Genomic DNA, 20,000 nt, shown 5'->3' with positions numbered 1-20,000 from the left:
TGTTAGGATCTCATATAGACCTTTATGACCCTGGCCCGTAAATGGACCTTTATGTGCCTCTAAAATGTCTTTTATACTGTGACCAATACCCCAGTTAGTCCTATACATGTGACCCGCTATCAAGAAAAGAATTGCAATAGCTAAATGATGGTGTATAATATCGGTCAGCCATAGACCTCCAGTTACTGGATCTAATCCTCCACGAAAAGTAAGAAATTCTGCGTATTTTGACCAATTCAAGGTGAAAAAGGGAGTTGCTCCCTCGGCAAAACTCGGATAAAGTTGAGCCAAAAGATCCCGATTCAAGATAAATTCATGAGGAAGTGGAATCTCTTTGGGATCTACTGCAGCATTTAGAAATTGGTTAATTGGTAAAGATACATGTATTTGATGTCCTGCCCAAGAAAGAGATCCCAACCCCAGGAGCCCTGTCAAATGGTGATTCAACATAGATTCTACATCTTGGAACCAAGCCAATTTTGGAGCAGCTTTGTGATAATGAAACCAACCAGCAAAAAGCATTAAGGCTGCAAAGACCAATGCACCAATTGCGGTACAATAGAGTTGTAATTCACTAGTTATTCCAGATGCTCTCCAAATCTGAAAAAAACCGGAGGTTATTTGTATTCCTCGGAACCCTCCCCCTACATCACCATTCAATATTTCTTGGCCCACTATTGGCCAAACCACCTGAGCACTAGGCCTAATGTGAGTAGGATCACTTAACCATGCCTCATAATTGGAAAAACGAGCACCATGAAAATACATGCCACTCAGCCAAAGAAAGATGATAGAGAGTTGGCCGAAATGGGCACTAAAAACTTTTCGGGAAATCTCCTCTAAATCATTAGTATGGCTATCAAAATCATGAGCGTCAGCATGTAGGTTCCAGATCCAAGTAGTAGTATCAGGTCCCTTAGCTATTGTTCTTGAGAAATGACCTGGTTTTGCCCATTCCTCGAAAGAAGTTTTTATGGGATCTCTATCTACCAAAATTTTCACTTCTGGTTCCGGTGAACGAATAATCATTGAGTCCTCCTCTTTCCAGACAACACATACAAAGAGACCTGCCAACATAAAACAGAATTTTTGAACTTATTAGAGATGTTTCTATTGAGTTTTGTTCTCTTCTATCTCACAGCTATCTATTTTATATTTTCTTTAATTTAATCTATTTTCTTTAGTTATTCACTAGAACAATTATGATCTCGAAGTCAATCCGGGGCAAGTGTTCGAATCTATTATGACATAACAGTGGGGCGCTCAACGGACCTTTTTAATCTTCTAAGACCTTTTTTGCGAACTTTGAATGGAAGTTAAATAATTTTTTGTGCAGCCTAATCTAATGTATTCATATTTTATTCAGAAGTTCCTAGATGGAACTAATTTTACCTTTTTTATATAGAAAAAGTATTATTATGTACTTAATCTAACAATTTGAAAGGGATATAATTAATTTCTGTGATTGGTCGTTCCTATAGAAAAGAGTTTTTAATTTGATTGATGGGGACAACAAACAAAAATTTATAACTATAGATATCTATCTATCTATATAGATAGAATTATAGATAGATAGATATAATTTAAGAAGAAAATATAAGAAAAATAAAAAAACAAGGTGTTCTTATTCAAAACGTCCTGTGATCTTCAACCAATTCTGGGCTTCAATATAATTACCAGGGGTTAGGGCTATAGCTTGTTTCCAATATTCAGCGGCTTGATTAAACCAAGACTCCGCAACTTCCGAGTCTCCCTGTCGAATGGCCTGTTCTCCTCGGTCGGAATAGGTGAGTCAATTCCTTTCCTTAGAACCGTACTTGAGAATTTCCTGACTCATACGGCTCAGCAGTCAATTCTTTTTTTGTTCTATTATCTTGAAGTTAACTAAAAGAAAAAAAGAAGTTATTTACATAAGTTTCAAACTTGAATTTGGACTAATAAAGAATTTCTTTTTAAGTTTTATCTTTTCTCCTACCTTCAGAAAAGGGAATAAAGCATCGGCATTAACACCCTCATTAGAATTTTCTGAAAAGTAACTATCTCTATTTTATATATCATATACTTTATAATATATCCATTTCTATAGAATCTTGGAAAAAGTCTTTTCTTTCTTATTTATAAAGTAAAGAGAAAAGACTTTCTATCTTTGGGATTTGATACTACACCGCTGCTCAAAATATCGGGGGATCTACTTTATTACATAAGTGGATTCCTGACTTTTCTATCATGAGATAAGTAAGCAGTTTTTATTGTATCGGTTCAAAACCGCGTTAATGGATCCTTACGATGCTTCCTTTATCAATTAGATCTTTTATCCATAGAAAAGGGGGTATCTAGACATATTGATTTCTTCATATTTGGACTTCTATGAAGTTTCATTCTTTGCTACAGCTGATAAAAATCGTTGTTTTGGACGATATATGTATATGTAGAAAGCCTTTATTTCTAGTATTTATTATATTAGTATTTGTGGATTTGCTTGTTCTTTTCTTTTTTCTTTCTATAGTGGAGATAGTCGCACGTAATGACAGATCACGGCCATATTATTAAAAGCTTGGGGTAAGAATGGGTTTCGCTCGAGCGCCCGAAAATAATATTCCAAAGCTTTAGTATGTTCTCCGTTACTTGTGTGGATAAGGCCTATGTTATAAAGTATATAACTTCGATCATAGGGATCAATTTCCAGTCGCATAGCCTCATAATAATTCTGTAAAGCTTCCGCATAATTTCCTTCAGATTGAGCTGACATCCGTTACGGTCGTCATTCGGTTCAAAGAATCTCCGCTCCAGAACCGTACGTGAGATTTTCATCTCATACGGCTCCTCCCTTATGTGTGTAATGATAAAAATACATAGAATCAAAAAAGATTGCAGTATTCTCATTATTAACTGAACAGGGCTAGTGTTTTTACAAAAAAATATCTAGCCAACCTTCCTGTAAAAAATGATTTCTTAACATTAAGTATGTTGGTACTGGATAAAAAAAACAGTAACTCCAACAATTTCTTTGTCCTCAACGCTGCTTAATTTCGCGGAATTAGTCACCTCAATAATCTTCGATGGTTATATGGGTATCCAAAATATGAACGAGATGGATATTTATTGTCCCAACCATTCTTGTTTGTCGCAATCTCGATAAGACATGGATATCTATCTCTCTATATATAGATACAAAGTTTTCGTGTTCTTGATTCCCAAGCGTAGTGCTTCTTTCCCAATGCTGCCTATCAGTACTACTAGTAGGTTAGGGTTGACCTAACCACATAAGTATAGGTATAACCTTTCGCTTAATACTATAAACCTAAAGTTTAAGCATATGAGGCTGCATTAATCGAGGATACACGACAGAAGGAATTAATCCTTTATATTTACAAATTTCACCTTCAGCAAGCGTGGGTTTTTTCCACTTTTTACCGATTTCGGTAAAAAAATAGAATCAAATCGCACCATCTCTGTAATAAGTGAATGCCCTTTTTTCTCCCGAAGTTGTCGGAATTATTCGTAATAAGATATTGGCTACAATTGAAAAGGTTTTATCAATAAAATTTTCATTTATCCGAGATCTAGGCATAGGTAAAAATCCATTCTATAATTTAATGAATTATCGTGTGAGAAATAAATCCCACAAATAAAGGAATTGTACAATACAGTGCGAAATAACGTAAAAACGGACTCATTAATTTAATCCAATTTGTTTATCCTAAGACCCCGTAGGAGGTTTTTTTTAGAATTTTTCTTTCTATTTTGATAGTTTGAATAGGTTTTATGCATTTATCAAAAATATGAATGATTCACTATTCACCCGGTTTCTGGACATCATTATGTAGGAGAGATGGCCGAGTGGTTCAAGGCGTAGCATTGGAACTGCTATGTAGGCTTTTTGTTTACCGAGGGTTCGAATCCCTCTCTTTCCGAATCTTTACCAAATTCATCAATATTACTCATCACAATGCATACCATTATTTCCCATTTTTTGATATGGACTCTCTATTCATAATTTTTCGGTAATACAAAAAATAGTTGAAAAAAGTGGGCAAGGAATGACAATTTTACCATATCCATGTCTATGATATATGAATGGCGGAAAATCCTGGTATAAAAACTCGTGTTATTTTAGTTAGGTTTAAGTCTGACGAGAATAATATTCTACAACTAGTAATTCATTTATTTTCAAACCAACCCATTTATTATCTATTATTTGATTGATTAATCCTTTATATTGGAATGGGTGAAGAGTCAAATGATTTGGCAATTTCTCACGGGGGGCTGAATCAAGATAATTTTGAATCAGAGTTTTCGATTTTTGTTCATCCTTCGCTGTAATAATATCTTGAGGTTTGCAACGATAACTTGGTATATCCACTATATGACCATTAACTAAAACATGTCTATGGTTAATTAATTGGCGTGCTTGAGGAATAGTCGCAGCCATACCCAACCGAAAAAGTATGTTATCCAAGCGCATTTCAAGTAGTTGTAATAAAACCTGACCAGTTGATCCTTTAGCTTTTCCGGCGATACGAACGTATTTAAGCAATTGTCGTTCTGTAAGACCATAATGAAAACGCAATTTTTGTTTTTCTTCTAAACGAATACGATATTGAGATTTTTTACTGGAGCGCGATTGATTTCTAAGTTCGCTTTTGACTGTTGGCCTTTTACTAGTTAGTCCTGGTAAAGACCCCAGACGACGTATTTTTTTGAAACGAGGTCCTCTGTAACGTGACATAAAGACTCCTTTTTTAATGGAAAATCTTATAAATCAAAATTAAAACTAAACTAAATGAAAAATATTCTATTATAAATGAAGCAAAATCTACTAAAGTATTATACTACAAAGAAGAATTAGACGAATTCTATCAATATCCGAACTTTATTCTATTGTATAGAAAAAAAAAGAAAAGAAGTAGGTTCTTTTCTTGATTTGTTCCACAACGATCGAATTCTCCCAATTTTTTTATTTATAAAAAAGATATTCTCAATTATGTAAAAAATTGAAAACAAATTGAGAAAAGCCGGCTATCGGATTCGAACCGATGACCATCGCATTACAAATGCGATGCTCTAACCTCTGAGCTAAGCGGGCTAACATAACCAAAATATGCGTATGCATAGGAATTTAATAAAAGGGATCTTAATTATAAATTGTTAGTTATTTATAACATAATTCAAATTAATACAAACATAGAAAATATAGAATATCCAATCCAATATTTCTTATTTATATTATTTTTTTGATATTTTAGTGCATAACATAAAGTACAAAATAGGGATTAATAATTAATATTAATATAATAAATTTCGATCGATTTATCAAATAGATATCTATTTGATTATTTCAAAAATATTATTATTGTAAATTTTAGTAAAGTAACTAATAATAATAATTAGGAATTTCATATTTCTAAATTAATGTCTAATTCTACATTAAAAGAATGGTTACTTATAGCCATTCGATTCGTTTTAGTTCTATCAATTCTATATGAATAAATGGATTGTTTATTTCAACAAAAACAAAAAAATGAAAATTTTCATTTTTTTGTTTTGTTATAGATAGTCTGTATCTGTTTGCTTTAAGGAAAAAAGAAAAAAATGAAAGAAAGATAAAAGCCCAACCTAGATCATAATAAAAGACTCCCAAGTTTTCAGTCGGAAAGAGAAGATAAAAAACTAAGATGAAAAAAAAAAAGAATCGACCATTCGAGTATTCAAAATTTAATGAAAAAATAATAGAAGTAGGGGCATAGAATCGAAATAGATATGTGGTATATATCTGTGTATATTGAATTGTGAATAGATAGATAATAGAATCATTTCTAATTCAAGCAAATAATGGTATCGAGTATAGATGAAAGAGGGGGATATGGCGAAATTGGTAGACGCTACGGACTTAATTGGATTGAGTCTTGGTATGGAAACTTACCAAGTGAGAACTTTCAAATTCAGAGAAACCCTGGAATTCACAAAGGGCAATCCTGAGCCAAATCCTGTTTTCCGAAAACAAAGAAAAGTTCATAAAGTGATAATAAAAAAGGGATAGGTGCAGAGACTCAATGGAAGCTGTTCTAACAAAAGGAGTTGACGATTTTTCCTTTTTGCATTAGGAAAATAATAGAATCCTTCCGTCAAAATTCCAGGAATGGATCAAAGATAAACATATATATACTGAAATAGTATTTCAATTGATTAATGAAGATCCATTTGTGATAAAAATATTCACAAATGAAAGATGTGAATCAAATCAATTCCAAGTTGAAGAAAAGATGGAATATTCATTGATCAAATTATTCACTCCATCATAATCTGATAGATCCCTTGAAGAACTGATCCATCAGACGAGAATAAAGATAGAGTCCTATTCTACATGTCAATACCGACAACAATGAAATTTATAGTAAGAGGAAAATCCGTCGACTTAAGAAATCGTGAGGGTTCAAGTCCCTCTATCCCCAAAAGGCCTGTTTAACTTTCTAATTTTTTCCCATACCCTCCCTCTCTATCTTTAAGTCGTTACTTATGTGCTTTATTCAGTTTATATTCAGTTTATTCTTTCACAACTAAATTGGAATTTGTCTTTTTATTTTCAAAAATTTCTTATCATAATTACAAGTCACAAGTTTTGAAATATATATGTGAAACACATAGAATTTTTTTTATGATAAACGTACAAATGAATATTTTATTTTTGAGCAAGGAATTCTCATATGCGTGATTAACAAAACAATACAAAATAATTCCTACTACTGAAACTAACTTACAAACTTTTCTTTTTCGTCTTTTTTTTTACTTAGTTGATATAGATTCATTGACATATACTCCAGTAATCTTTTAAAATAAAAATGAGTCTTATGCGTCAAGAATGGTCGGGATAGCTCAGTTGGTAGAGCAGAGGACTGAAAATCCTCGTGTCACCAGTTCAAATCTGGTTCCTGGCACATGATTCATTTGTCTGAATATCTATTTAAGTATCTGTAGATATATTTTTCCTAGATGATTAAAGAATAGATGCATTTTTTTAGGTATATTCGCTGAATCTATAATGAATTCTTTATTTATTTGATTTTGTTTACCTTTTTTCTGCGTTACAAAAAAAATCTTTCTATTTCGATAATATTCGAATGGTTTAATTAGTTGGTTGAAAGACCTAAAAGTCTACTCTAATAGAGTTCATGGGTGGAGTGGGAATATTCAAAATTCATCTTAGATGGATTACACAAAAAGAATCGAGCCCTTTTCTTTCTTTATGTTTTTTTTCCGTTTTCTTCATCTCCCTTGATCTTACTATTTGTTTTTCGTGGCCATATAATTGTTGATGTTGATGTGCACGTTAAATAGTTCATGATAAAGAATTTTTGTAGTTCATCCTATTTATTTTATCGGCTTGGCTCATAATAAATAAGTATTGTTCCTATTTTAGAATCTTAAAGAACCCCTATCCCATTTTAATCCCTATATTATTTATGAATTTTGTGATTTCTCACATACATAATAAGATGTGAATGATACTTCCATTATTCTGACTGATTTAATGTCAATTACTTTGTCTGATCTATAAGAGAATGTACTGATATTCTTTGAATATCAGGGGTTGTAGAAGTTTGGATTAGTTTCTTATTTTTATCATTTAGTGAGCATCTTGTATTTCATAAAAATTTGGGGCGATATAATCTTTACGCAAAGGCCATCCTATCCAACTTTCGGGCATTAAAATACGTCTCAGACGCGGATGATTATCATAAGAGATTCCCAACATATCATAAGATTCCTTTTCTTGAAAATCCGCACTTTTCCAAACCCAGAAAATGGAAGGAATTCTGGGATTTTTTCTTGCGACAAATATTTTTATGCAGACCTCTTCGGGTTGATCTATACCATACTCTAGTCTCGTAAGGTGATATACACTAGCTAATAGTCCTCCTGGTGCTACATCATAGGCACATTGGGAACGTAGATAATTGTAACCATATACATATAAAATGACAGCAATGGAATGCCAATCCTCGGGCTTTATTTGTAAAGTCTCGATTCCTTGGTAATCGAAACCCAATGATCTATGAATTAGTCCATGTTTGACTAGCCAAGAAGACAAACGACCTTGCATTTTTTTGCTTCTCCTGAATTTTTTAATGAATTTGGTATTAGTCTTTCCTATTTACATTATGATGAAATTAAAAAAAAAGGAATTGCTATTTCTTATTGTACTTTAAAAAAATGTGTCAGATGGTATCTCTGAAGTAGATGGCAGTTGATAGAATAATTCTTGACCATAATTGCCAGTATGAGTACTGTATCCAATATGAAACTTGTGGTTGGTTGTAAAACATCTATTCTCTCGTTGAGAACTCATTTGATTTTCATATATTTCTCGAGATATTTTCTTACGAAGTTTTGTTATAGCATCTATAATAGCCTCCGGTTTAGGTGGACAGCCCGGCAAATAGACATCCACTGGGATTAGTTTATCCACGCCCCGAACAGTACTATAAGAATCGGTACTAAACATCCCCCCTGTAATTGTACATGCTCCCATAGCAATAACATATTTAGGTTCGGGCATTTGTTCATATAATCGAACTAAAGAAGGAGCCATTTTCATAGTGACTGTGCCCGCAGTTAAAATTAGGTCTGCTTGCCGAGGACTCGATCGTGGTACTAGTCCATAACGATCAAAGTCGAATCGTGATCCTATTAATGAAGCAAATTCAATGAAGCAACAACTAGTACCATAGAGAAGCGGCCATAAACTGGATAATCTTGACCAATTTGAAAGATCATTTAATGTAGTTGAAATAACTGAATTTTTGGTTGTTTGATCAAGTAAGGGAAACTCAATGGAATTCATAATTGTCTCAATATTTTTTTATAATTGTCTAATCTAATTGTCTAAATAGTCAAGAATTAAGACCATTCTAATGCCCCCTTTCGCCATGCATAAACTGAACCAACAATTAGGATAAGCACGAATATGAAAGCTTCTATAAATACGGATACCCCTAATACATCGAAACTCATTGCCCAAGGATAAAGAAAAACCGTTTCAACATCAAAAACAACAAAAATGAGAGCAAACATATAATAACGGATTCGAAATTGTAACCAAGCATCACCTATTGGTTCTATTCCCGATTCATAACTAGAAAGTTTCTCTGGTCCCTTGCTAATCGGGGCTAAAATTCCAGAAATTAGAAATGCCAAAATAGGAATAAAACTTGATATTATTAGAAATGCCCAAAAAATATCATATTCGTAAAGAAGAAACATAAACGTACTCCTCTGAATGTGGAAAATATACCGGATTAGTATTAATTATTAGTCTAAAGTTTAAATAATAAAGTATAAATTTTTTTAGACTAGTATCTGAATATACTACTATTAGTATTATTCTATCGAATATTAATATGTTCCGATAGAAATTTACAAATTCTTTCTATTCTATTCTTAATTTAGTAATAGTATAGTATTAGTAATGAGATCTATTCGATCGTAAATGTAAATATTATTAGTATCTGTAGGAATATTAGGGCTATACGGACTCGAACCGTAGACTTTCTCGGTAAAACAAATCAAACTGATTATTATCTAAATGATTTGAATTGTTTTAAAAACCCAACGTGCATTTTTTTTGCATTGAGCTTTTTCATTAACTGATAGAAATATTAGTTAGTCCACCATCTTTTTTCTTGACAGCAAGAATAAAGAGATGATTCCCTATGCTCTGATTTTTTTATTTGGATTACAATCTAAGAGCACTACCAAAGTGTTTCAAAGAAGGATTATCTTGACGTAGGTCTGCTTCTGGCCTAGATCAACTTAAGTTAAATGGACTCTTTATCTACCTACTAAAATTAAAATCTAAGATAGGAAATGACACTTCATACACCTTAAAGTTCATAAGATAGGAAGAAAAGATAATCTTTTTTAGGTCCCTATACCCGCATTATGCCTAGCATTGACGAGAAATGAGTATTCACCTTATCAATATCTCAAATCAATGATGGATTCGATTTTATGGCTAAACCCTTTGTCAGGCTATTGTTCTCTTGTTTTGTTCCTTAAAATGGAGTAAGACATCGATTTCTTACTATAAGATAAACTCTTTTGATTACAAGATGAAACTCCTCTGAAAAAAACATTGGCGCTCGTGTAAACGAGGTGCTCTACCTAACTGAGCTATAGCCCTTGTGCTTTTGATACATATTTTATCATAGTATGTAGATAATTTCTTGTCAAGATGAAAATTACACGATCCAATCCCTTGAATGGATATTGCGTTGGTATTGCTTCTAAGTAATATTACATTTATAATCAATTGATCTGATAGATAGGTACCATCCTTTTTTTTTTTTTGGGGGGGGGGTTGATAAATGACCTACTTAACTCAGTGGTTAGAGTATTGCTTTCATACGGCGGGAGTCATTGGTTCAAATCCAATAGTAGGTAAAATATAGTTAGAACTTATTAGATACCATTCACTCTGGTATCTAATAAGTTTTTCTACTCATCTTTTTATTTTTTTCTATCTTTTCTTACTGTTTCATTTTCCATTTTTTAGTTATTCCGATATTCGGACGCATCAACTTGTTATGAAATCACATTGATAGCCTCTACTCGTGTCCTAGCTCGTCTAAGAGCTAGATTTGCCTCAATTGTTTGTCTCTTGCCTTCCGCCTTATTCAAATTAGCTTCTGCTATTTCAAGAGTTTGCTGTGCTTCTTGTGGATCAATGTCACTACCCTTTTCCGCATCATTTACTAAAACAGTGATCTCATTATTGTTTATTCTAGCAAAACCGCCCATCAGAGCCATCGTTAACCATTGGTCTTTAAGAAGACGTATTCTCAAAATACCTATATCTACGGCTGTGGCAATAGGCGCATGATTTGGTAATACTCCAATTTGTCCGCTATTAGTAGATAAAATGATTTCCTTCACTTCCGAATCCCAAACAATTCGATTGGGGGTCAGTACACAAAGATTTAAAGTCATTTCTTCAAATTGCTCTCCATTTCTAAGTTCGTAGCTTTCGCAGTAGCTTCATCGATATTACCTACCAAATAAAAGGCTTGTTCAGGAAGACCATCTAATTCTCCAGAAAGAATCAATTTAAACCCTCTAATTGTTTCTGCTAGACTAACATATTTCCCCGGCGAACCGGTAAAAACTTCTGCTACGAAAAAAGGTTGTGATAAGAAACGCTCAATTTTTCGTGCTCTTGCTACGGTTAAGCGATCTTCTTCGGATAATTCGTCCAAGCCAAGGATAGCTATAATGTCTTGAAGTTCTTTGTAACGTTGTAAAGTTTGTTTAACTCTTTGCGCAGTCTCATAATGTTCTTCACCAACGATTCGAGGTTGGAGCATAGTTGAGGTTGAATCTAAAGGATCTACTGCTGGATAGATACCTTTGGCCGCTAATCCTCTTGATAGTACAGTAGTAGCATCTAAATGTGCAAATGTCGTAGCAGGCGCAGGATCGGTTAAATCGTCTGCGGGTACATAAACTGCTTGAATAGAAGTTATGGACCCCTCTTTGGTAGAAGTGATTCTTTCTTGTAAAGAACCCATTTCAGTACTAAGAGTGGGTTGATAACCCACAGCAGAAGGCATTCGACCCAATAAGGCAGATACTTCAGATCCTGCTTGGACGAAGCGAAAGATATTGTCGATAAATAGAAGTACATCTTGTTCATTGACATCTCGAAAATATTCCGCCATAGTCAGGGCAGTTAAACCAACTCTCATACGAGCTCCGGGCGGTTCATTCATTTGACCATATACTAGAGCTACTTTTGATTCTGCAATATTTTGTTCATTAATTACTCCAGATTCTTTCATTTCCATATAAAGATCATTTCCCTCACGAGTACGTTCACCTACTCCGCCAAATACAGATACACCTCCATGAGCTTTGGCAATGTTATTGATCAATTCCATAATCAGTACCGTTTTACCCACTCCAGCTCCACCGAAAAGTCCTATTTTTCCTCCACGACGATAAGGAGCTAAAAGATCTACTACTTTTATTCCTGTTTCAAAAATGGCTAATTTTGTATCTAATTGTATAAAGGCAGGCGCAGATCTATGAATGGGAGATGTTGTGCGAGTATCTACAGGACCTAAATTATCAATGGGCTCTCCAAGCACGTTGAAAATTCGTCCTAGAGTTGCTCCACCTACTGGAACACTTAGGGCAGCTCCTGTGTCAATCACTTCCATTCCTCTCATTAGACCTTCTGTCGCACTCATAGCTACAGCTCTAATTCGATTATTTCCTAATAATTGCTGTACTTCACAAGTCACATTAATTTGTTGACCAACAGTATCTCGACCCTTAACTATCAGAGCGTTGTAAATATTAGGCATCTTACCTGGGGGAAAAGCTACATCTAGTACCGGACCAATTATTTGGGCGATACGTCCCAGATTTTTTTTTTCAAGCGCAGAAACCTCAGGACCAGAAGTAGTAGGATTGATTCGCATATAAAAATAGATTCAAATTTTTTCCGGAAAATTTTTGAAATCAAAAAGAAATGTTCGATAACAAAGCAAGTTGATCGGTTAATTCAATAATAAATAAGAAATGGGAGTTAGTACTCCATTTTTTTGATACCATTCGACCAATCCAATTAAATTGTTTACTTATTCAATTTCAATAATTGAATTCTTAAGTTTATCCCAGTCATTTTTAAAATTTCAATTGGATAAAATCTTTCGAAAGTTTTTTATTTTTTTCTATCATTATAGACAATATCATCTATATTCTCTATGGAAGTCGAACCTGAACCTTATTTACAATTCTTTTTTTTTCAATATCATCAGCTTTCGTATTTCATCAGTAGACAATTTATACTTAGCATATTTTTTTACCTACTTTTTTTCCCGGGAGAAGTCTGCCTATTTTTACATCTAGGATTTACATATACAACATATATCACTGTCAAGATTAAGAGTGAATTTTTGGATTATTTAGATTAGATATTTCGATTCCAAAATTAAAAAAAGGGATAGGAGATTAAAAATTGAAAAAAAAAAAACAAAAATTGGGTTGCGCCATACATATAAAAGAGTATACAATAATGATGTATTTGACAAATCAAATACCATCGTTTAATAATAACGAACCTTGGGGATTAATTGATAATATTAGTTTATTATTTGGGAAAGATTCCTGTGAAATGAAAGATTTCATTAACTCCTAAGTCATGTCGAGTAGACCTTGTTGTTTCGAGAATTCTTAATTCATGAGTTGTAGGGAGGGATTTATGTCACCACAAACAGAGACTAAAGCAAGTGTTGGGTTCAAAGCTGGTGTTAAAGATTATAAATTGACTTATTATACTCCTGACTATGAAACCAAAGATACTGATATCTTGGCAGCATTCCGAGTAACTCCTCAACCAGGAGTTCCGCCTGAAGAAGCAGGTGCCGCGGTAGCCGCCGAATCTTCTACTGGTACATGGACAACTGTGTGGACCGATGGGCTTACCAGTCTTGATCGTTACAAAGGGCGATGCTACGGCCTTGAACCTGTTGCTGGGGAAGAAAATCAATATATTGCTTATGTAGCTTATCCCTTAGACCTTTTTGAAGAAGGTTCTGTTACTAACATGTTTACTTCCATTGTCGGTAATGTATTTGGGTTCAAGGCCCTGCGTGCTCTACGTCTGGAGGATTTGCGAATCCCTACTGCTTATATTAAAACTTTCCAAGGTCCGCCTCATGGCATCCAAGTTGAGAGAGATAAATTGAACAAGTATGGTCGTCCCCTATTAGGATGTACTATTAAACCTAAATTGGGGTTATCCGCTAAGAATTATGGTAGAGCTGTTTATGAATGTCTTCGTGGGGGACTTGATTTTACCAAAGATGATGAAAATGTGAATTCCCAACCATTTATGCGTTGGAGAGACCGTTTCTTATTTTGTGCCGAAGCCATTTTTAAATCACAGGCTGAAACAGGTGAAATCAAAGGGCATTACTTGAATGCAACTGCGGGTACATGCGAAGAAATGATGAAAAGAGCTGTATTTGCCAGAGAATTAGGCGTTCCTATCGTAATGCATGATTATTTAACGGGGGGATTCACTGCAAATACTAGCTTGGCTCATTATTGCCGAGATAATGGTCTACTTCTTCATATACACCGTGCAATGCATGCAGTTATCGACAGACAAAAGAATCATGGTATGCACTTTCGTGTACTAGCTAAAGCATTACGTTTGTCTGGTGGAGATCATGTTCACGCCGGTACCGTAGTAGGTAAACTTGAAGGGGAAAGAGAAATCACTTTAGGTTTTGTTGATTTACTACGTGATGATTTTGTTGAAAAAGATCGAAGTCGCGGTATTTATTTCACTCAGGATTGGGTTTCTCTACCAGGTGTTTTGCCTGTAGCTTCGGGAGGTATTCACGTTTGGCATATGCCTGCTCTGACCGAGATCTTTGGGGATGATTCTGTACTCCAATTTGGCGGAGGAACTTTAGGACACCCTTGGGGAAATGCACCAGGTGCTGTAGCTAATCGAGTAGCTCTTGAAGCATGTGTGCAGGCTCGAAATGAAGGACGCGATCTTGCTCGTGAAGGTAATGAAATTATCCGTGAGGCTAGCAAATGGAGTCCTGAATTAGCTGCTGCTTGTGAAGTATGGAAGGAGATCAAATTTGAATTCGAAGCAATGGATACTTTGTAAGCAGAGAATTAATTGCAATTAAACTCGGCCCAATCTTTTCCTAAAAGGATTGAGCCGAATACAATACTACAAACAATACTACAATACAAAGATACTTATTATCTAAAGATACTTATTATATATATATATATATATTTATATATATATATATATTAGTTTTTGTTTTGTATTGGAATAGATTGGAATAGAAAGGTGGTAAGCAGACGAGATTTTACGAAAAAAGTTATTCCAATTTCTAAGGGAAGTTGCTTTATTTTTTTCTATTTCTATATTAAATATATTAAAATTCCATTTTTATATTTATTTATAGATTTCGATTATAGATTTCGATAATTTATAGATTTCGATCATTTTTTATAAGTTTTTAGTTTAGAATTCGAATAGTTTAGAATTCGAATCTAATAAAATTTATATATTAAAAGAATTTTTGTTATAAATAATTATAACAATTATAACTTATAACATAATAATAGAATTTCTAATATTTGAAATAGAAAATATAGTCTTAATGAAATATTAATATTTCATTACTATTAGATTTCTATTTTAAATTTTCTAATTTATCATTTTTATTTTATTCGTTTGTTTTCTCGATTGTATTCTTTTTCAATACTAATATTGACAATAGTGTATCAAATAAATATAATCCGATCGTGAGTAAATTGATCAATTTACTCACGTGAAATAGGCTTTATTACTTCATCAAATGGTAGGTTCATTGGATTTTCTGCGATACAACCAATAAATTCTTTTTTGATTAAAAGGTAAGTAATTCAATTATATATAATAATTATATATAATAATGTATAACATAGTAGATAAAGAGGTGGTATACCATTTTTTTTTAGAATTTTTTTTTTGTTTTATCTGTTCATTTGTATGTTGAGAATCAATTCGACTTCAACATTTTGAGTTTTTCTATTTTTTTGAATGTCTGATATTTTATTAGACAATTCAATCTTTTCATTTTATTGTTTTTATTGCGATTGGATATATACACCCACGTTATTTTCTAAATTGTATTGGGGTTGCTAACTCAATGGTAGAGTACTCGGCTTTTAAGAGCGATTCTATTTTTTACACATTTCTATGAAGCAATCGGTTCGTCCATACCATTGGTAGAGCTTGTAAAACCACGACTGATCCATAAAGGAATGAATGGAAAAAGTAGCATGTCGTATCGATGAAGAATTCTAAAAATATTTCATTCTCTTATAGGATCCGGCCAGAATTTTTGTTTGTGAATTCTTGGCTCGGAACAAAAAAATTCAGTTGGGTTTAATTAATAAAGGGATAGAGCTTGGTGACTCCAATTATAATAGGGAAACAAAAAGCAACGAGCTTTCATTTTTTTTATTTGAATGATTACCCCATCTAATTGTACGTTAAAAAGATATTAGTGCTTGATATGGGAAAAGCTTTTCCGGTGAATGGATTATTTATTTTTGTTATGAGTCCTAACTATATAGCTATTTTCCATTATATTTTTGGGTAGCGATAAATGTGTAAAAGAAAGAGTATATTGATAAAGATATTTTTTCCAAAATCAAAAGAGCGATTAGGTTGAAAAAAAATAAAGGATTCCTAACTAGCTTGTTATCCTAGAACAAAAATTAGGTGGAAAAGCGATTAGAGAGAGTCCGTTGATGATTTTTACTTGTTTTGTAGGTATATATACATATACCTATAATTCCCTGTTTTGATCATATCGCACTATGTATCATTTGATAATCCAATGAATCTCTGATTCTTTGTTTGACTAAATAGACTTTTTTAATTTTAAATGGAGGAATCTCGAGCATATTTAGAACTCCATAGATCTCGACACCAGGACACCCTATACCCTCTTTTTTTCCGGGAATCTATTTACGGACTAGCTTGTGGTCATGGGTCCATTTTTGTAGAAAATGTCGGTTATAACAATAAATTTAGTTTACTAATTGTAAAACGTTTAATTACTCGAATGTATCAACAGACTCATTTCATCATTTTTACTAACGATTCTAACAAAAATCCTTTTATGGGTTATAACAATCATTTTTATTCTCAAATAATATTAGAAGGTTTTGTTGTCGTCGTGGAGATTCTATTTTCCCTACAATTTTGTATATCTTCCTTAAGGGAATTCGAAATCGTAAAATCTTATAATAATTTGCGATCAATTCATTCCATTTTTCCCTTTTTCGAAGATAAACTGATATATTTAAATCATGAGTCAGATATACGAATACCCTATCCTATCCACCTGGAAATCTTGGTTCAAATCCTTCGATATTGGATAAAAGATGTCTCTTTCTTTCATTTATTAAGGTTTTTTTTTTCTTATTATTATAATTGGAATAGTATTTTTACTCCAAAAAAATGGATTTCTACTTTTTTTTCAAAAAGTAATCCAAGATTTTTTTTGTTCCTATATAATTTATATGTATGGGAATATGAATCTATCTTTCTTTTTCTACGTAACAAATCCTCTAAGTTACGATTAAAATATTTTCGCGTTTTTTTTGAGCGAATTTTTTTCTATGAAAAAATAGAACATCTTGTAGAAGTATCTGTTAAGGATTGTTCATATACCTTATCATTCTTTAAGGATACTTTCATGCATTATGTTAGATATCAAGGAAAATCCATTTTGGTTTCAAAGAATACTCCTCTTTTGATAAATAAATGGAAATACTATTTTATCTATTTATGGCAATGTCATTTTGATATTTGGTCTCGACCAGGAACGATCCATATAAACCAATTATCCCAACATTCATTTCACTTTTTGGGCTATTTTTTAAGTATTCGGCCCAATCTTTCAGTGGTACGAAATCAGATGTTGCAAAATTCATTTCTAATAAAAATGGTTATGAAAAGGCTTGATACAATAGTTCCAATTATTCCTCTAATTAGATCATTGGCGAAAGCAAAATTTTGTAATGTATTTGGCCATCCCATTAGTAAGCCGGTTTGGGCCAATTTATCTGATTTTGATATTATTGACCGGTTTTTGCGGATATGCCGAAATTTTTCTCATTATTACAATGGATCCGCAAAAAAAAAGAGTTTGTATCAAATAAGATATATACTTCGGCTTTCTTGTATAAAAACTTTGGCTCGTAAGCACAAAAGTACTGCGCGCACTTTTTTGAAAAGATTAGGGTCAGAAAAATTATTGGAAGAATTCTTTACAGAAGAAGAAGAGACTTTTTCTTTGATTTTTCCAAGAACTTCTTTTACTTTGAAGAGGTTATATATAGGTCGGATTTGGTATTTGGATATTCTTGTCAGAAACGATTTCGTCAATCATTTCTAATATAAAATAGGTTATGATACTTTGTAAATCGGTGTAAATAGGTAAATCGAAATTCTTATTAAATGAAGATAAACAAAAAAATCATTTTTTTAGTATTCTATATTTTTTAGTATTCTATATCTATAGGATTTTGAAATGCTCACGGAGTAAGAGTCAAGATTCGGGGTTCATTAATTGACTATTTGACTTTCTTAGAGTCTTTTCCTAGGGAAGTAATTCCGGTTTAGATGTATGCATAGGGAAAGCCGTGTGCAATGAAAAATGCAAGCACGGTTTGGGGAGGGATTTTTTATTGTTTTATTCTTGAATTTGATTAAAGAATAAATTATCTACTTCATCCGACTAGTTCCGGGTTCGAGTCCCGGGCAACCCACTAGAATTAATATATCGAAATTCTATATATAGAATTATAGCGATCCATAGAAAATAAACTCATTTTTAATGAATGAAATGAGGTAAAAAAGTAAATTCGGATAAATCTAAATAAGAGCATACTTACTATGGATATTGGTATTGGTTGACACTGGTATATAAGTCATGTTATACTGTTGAATAACAAGTCCTCAAATTTTCTAATTCTAGATAATTTTGGTGCTTGGGAGTCCCTAATGATTAAATGAACCAAGATTTTACCATGACTGCAATTTTAGAGAGACGCGAGAGCGAAAGCCTATGGGGTCGCTTCTGTAACTGGATAACCAGCACCGAAAATCGTCTTTACATTGGATGGTTTGGTGTTTTGATGATTCCTACTTTATTGACCGCAACTTCTGTATTTATTATCGCTTTTATTGCTGCCCCTCCAGTAGATATTGATGGTATTCGTGAGCCTGTTTCTGGATCTCTACTTTATGGAAACAATATCATTTCTGGTGCCATTATTCCTACTTCTGCGGCTATAGGTTTGCACTTTTATCCTATTTGGGAAGCGGCATCTGTTGATGAATGGTTATACAACGGCGGTCCTTATGAACTAATTGTTCTACACTTCTTACTTGGTGTAGCTTGCTACATGGGGCGTGAGTGGGAACTTAGTTTTCGTTTGGGTATGCGTCCTTGGATTGCTGTTGCATATTCAGCTCCTGTTGCAGCCGCTACTGCTGTTTTCTTGATCTATCCTATTGGTCAGGGAAGCTTTTCAGATGGTATGCCTCTAGGAATTTCAGGTACTTTCAATTTTATGATTGTATTTCAGGCTGAGCATAATATTCTTATGCATCCATTTCACATGTTAGGTGTAGCTGGTGTATTCGGCGGCTCCCTATTCAGTGCTATGCATGGTTCCTTGGTAACTTCTAGTTTGATCAGGGAAACCACAGAAAATGAATCTGCTAATGAAGGTTACAGATTTGGTCAAGAGGAAGAAACCTATAATATTGTAGCTGCTCATGGTTATTTTGGCCGATTGATCTTCCAATATGCAAGTTTCAACAATTCTCGTTCTTTACATTTCTTCTTAGCTGCTTGGCCTGTAGTAGGTATTTGGTTTACCGCTTTAGGTATCAGCACTATGGCTTTCAACTTAAATGGTTTCAATTTCAACCAATCCGTAGTTGATAGTCAAGGTCGTGTAATTAATACCTGGGCTGATATTATTAACCGAGCTAACCTTGGTATGGAAGTAATGCATGAACGTAATGCTCATAATTTCCCTCTAGATCTAGCTGCGATCGACGCTCCATCTATTAATGGATAAAATTTTGATCTTAAGGTAGATTAGTTTTTGAAAGTAAAAGGCAATATCAACTTTTTTGATATTGCCCCTTTACTTTTATTTATTTGATTAGTAATCTTTTTATTTATAAATATTTATACATAAGTTTTTGATTTCTTTCGCGATTCTTTAGCATTTTTCCTATCTTAAAAGGAAAAAAGAATGATAACGAACGAAAGGATAGAATTTTATATATAGATCATTTTTACATAGTATAAGGGCGGATGTAGCCAAGTGGATCAAGGCAGTGGATTGTGAATCCACCATGCGCGGGTTCAATTCCCGTCGTTCGCCCA

The 20,000-nt window shown here is 33.4% G+C and overlaps 11 protein-coding genes and 8 non-coding genes; 9 read left to right on the top strand and 10 right to left on the bottom strand. All coding sequences in view use genetic code 11, as the record gives it.

Moving 5' to 3' along the window:
* The window catches only part of psaA (photosystem I P700 chlorophyll a apoprotein A1), a 2,253-nt gene extending 1,224 nt beyond the window's left edge, over positions 1 to 1,029 (bottom strand). The window contains exon 1 of the mRNA in view: positions 1 to 1,029. This exon is cut by the window's left edge and continues 1,224 nt beyond it. Within this exon, the coding sequence (YP_538755.1) occupies positions 1 to 1,029 (1,029 nt within the window).
* A 595-nt stretch (positions 1,030 to 1,624) lies between these two features.
* ycf3 (photosystem I assembly protein Ycf3) lies at positions 1,625 to 3,571 on the bottom strand. One transcript has 3 exons: positions 3,446 to 3,571; positions 2,522 to 2,749; positions 1,625 to 1,777 (listed from the first exon to the last, which is right to left on the bottom strand). The coding sequence occupies exons 1-3, from the start codon at positions 3,569 to 3,571 to the stop codon at positions 1,625 to 1,627; spliced, it is 507 nt and encodes a 168-aa protein (YP_538754.1).
* A 255-nt stretch (positions 3,572 to 3,826) lies between these two features.
* On the top strand, positions 3,827 to 3,914 carry trnS-GGA. Its single transcript has one exon. It is a non-coding gene; the product is annotated as a tRNA-Ser (tRNA).
* Positions 3,915 to 4,123: 209 nt separating this feature from the next.
* On the bottom strand, positions 4,124 to 4,729 carry rps4 (ribosomal protein S4). The gene has a single exon. It carries the CDS (start codon positions 4,727 to 4,729, stop codon positions 4,124 to 4,126), a length of 606 nt encoding a protein of 201 aa, YP_538753.1.
* Positions 4,730 to 5,013: 284 nt separating this feature from the next.
* trnT-UGU lies at positions 5,014 to 5,086 on the bottom strand. Its single transcript has one exon. It is a non-coding gene; the product is annotated as a tRNA-Thr (tRNA).
* A 760-nt stretch (positions 5,087 to 5,846) lies between these two features.
* trnL-UAA lies at positions 5,847 to 6,439 on the top strand. One transcript has 2 exons: positions 5,847 to 5,881; positions 6,392 to 6,439. It is a non-coding gene; the product is annotated as a tRNA-Leu (tRNA).
* A 423-nt stretch (positions 6,440 to 6,862) lies between these two features.
* On the top strand, positions 6,863 to 6,935 carry trnF-GAA. Its single transcript has one exon. It is a non-coding gene; the product is annotated as a tRNA-Phe (tRNA).
* Positions 6,936 to 7,624: 689 nt separating this feature from the next.
* ndhJ (NADH dehydrogenase subunit J) lies at positions 7,625 to 8,101 on the bottom strand. Its single transcript has one exon. The coding sequence runs from the start codon at positions 8,099 to 8,101 to the stop codon at positions 7,625 to 7,627; it is 477 nt and encodes a 158-aa protein (YP_538752.1).
* Positions 8,102 to 8,203: 102 nt separating this feature from the next.
* On the bottom strand, positions 8,204 to 8,842 carry ndhK (NADH dehydrogenase subunit K). The gene has a single exon. The coding sequence runs from the start codon at positions 8,840 to 8,842 to the stop codon at positions 8,204 to 8,206; it is 639 nt and encodes a 212-aa protein (YP_538751.1).
* Positions 8,843 to 8,898: 56 nt separating this feature from the next.
* Positions 8,899 to 9,261, bottom strand: ndhC (NADH dehydrogenase subunit 3). The gene has a single exon. The coding sequence runs from the start codon at positions 9,259 to 9,261 to the stop codon at positions 8,899 to 8,901; it is 363 nt and encodes a 120-aa protein (YP_538750.1).
* Positions 9,262 to 9,507: 246 nt separating this feature from the next.
* On the bottom strand, positions 9,508 to 10,169 carry trnV-UAC. One transcript has 2 exons: positions 10,131 to 10,169; positions 9,508 to 9,542 (listed from the first exon to the last, which is right to left on the bottom strand). It is a non-coding gene; the product is annotated as a tRNA-Val (tRNA).
* Positions 10,170 to 10,366: 197 nt separating this feature from the next.
* On the top strand, positions 10,367 to 10,440 carry trnM-CAU. Its single transcript has one exon. It is a non-coding gene; the product is annotated as a tRNA-Met (tRNA).
* Positions 10,441 to 10,581: 141 nt separating this feature from the next.
* atpE (ATP synthase CF1 epsilon subunit) lies at positions 10,582 to 10,986 on the bottom strand. Its single transcript has one exon. It carries the CDS (start codon positions 10,984 to 10,986, stop codon positions 10,582 to 10,584), a length of 405 nt encoding a protein of 134 aa, YP_538749.1.
* On the bottom strand, positions 10,983 to 12,479 carry atpB (ATP synthase CF1 beta subunit). Its single transcript has one exon. It carries the CDS (start codon positions 12,477 to 12,479, stop codon positions 10,983 to 10,985), a length of 1,497 nt encoding a protein of 498 aa, YP_538748.1.
* A 782-nt stretch (positions 12,480 to 13,261) lies between these two features.
* rbcL (ribulose-1,5-bisphosphate carboxylase/oxygenase large subunit) lies at positions 13,262 to 14,689 on the top strand. Its single transcript has one exon. It carries the CDS (start codon positions 13,262 to 13,264, stop codon positions 14,687 to 14,689), a length of 1,428 nt encoding a protein of 475 aa, YP_538747.1.
* A 1,025-nt stretch (positions 14,690 to 15,714) lies between these two features.
* Positions 15,715 to 18,363, top strand: trnK-UUU. One transcript has 2 exons: positions 15,715 to 15,751; positions 18,329 to 18,363. It is a non-coding gene; the product is annotated as a tRNA-Lys (tRNA).
* Positions 16,473 to 17,990, top strand: matK (maturase K). The gene has a single exon. The coding sequence runs from the start codon at positions 16,473 to 16,475 to the stop codon at positions 17,988 to 17,990; it is 1,518 nt and encodes a 505-aa protein (YP_538746.1).
* Positions 18,364 to 18,624: 261 nt separating the features above from the next.
* On the top strand, positions 18,625 to 19,686 carry psbA (photosystem II protein D1). The gene has a single exon. It carries the CDS (start codon positions 18,625 to 18,627, stop codon positions 19,684 to 19,686), a length of 1,062 nt encoding a protein of 353 aa, YP_538745.1.
* A 237-nt stretch (positions 19,687 to 19,923) lies between these two features.
* trnH-GUG lies at positions 19,924 to 19,998 on the top strand. Its single transcript has one exon. It is a non-coding gene; the product is annotated as a tRNA-His (tRNA).
* Positions 19,999 to 20,000: the final 2 nt, after the last annotated feature.

Source organism: Glycine max, chloroplast (assembly GCF_000004515.6).
Source record: "Glycine max chloroplast, complete genome".
NCBI classification, from domain to species: domain Eukaryota; kingdom Viridiplantae; phylum Streptophyta; class Magnoliopsida; order Fabales; family Fabaceae; genus Glycine; species Glycine max.
This window is presented reverse-complemented; position numbering and strand designations above follow the sequence as displayed.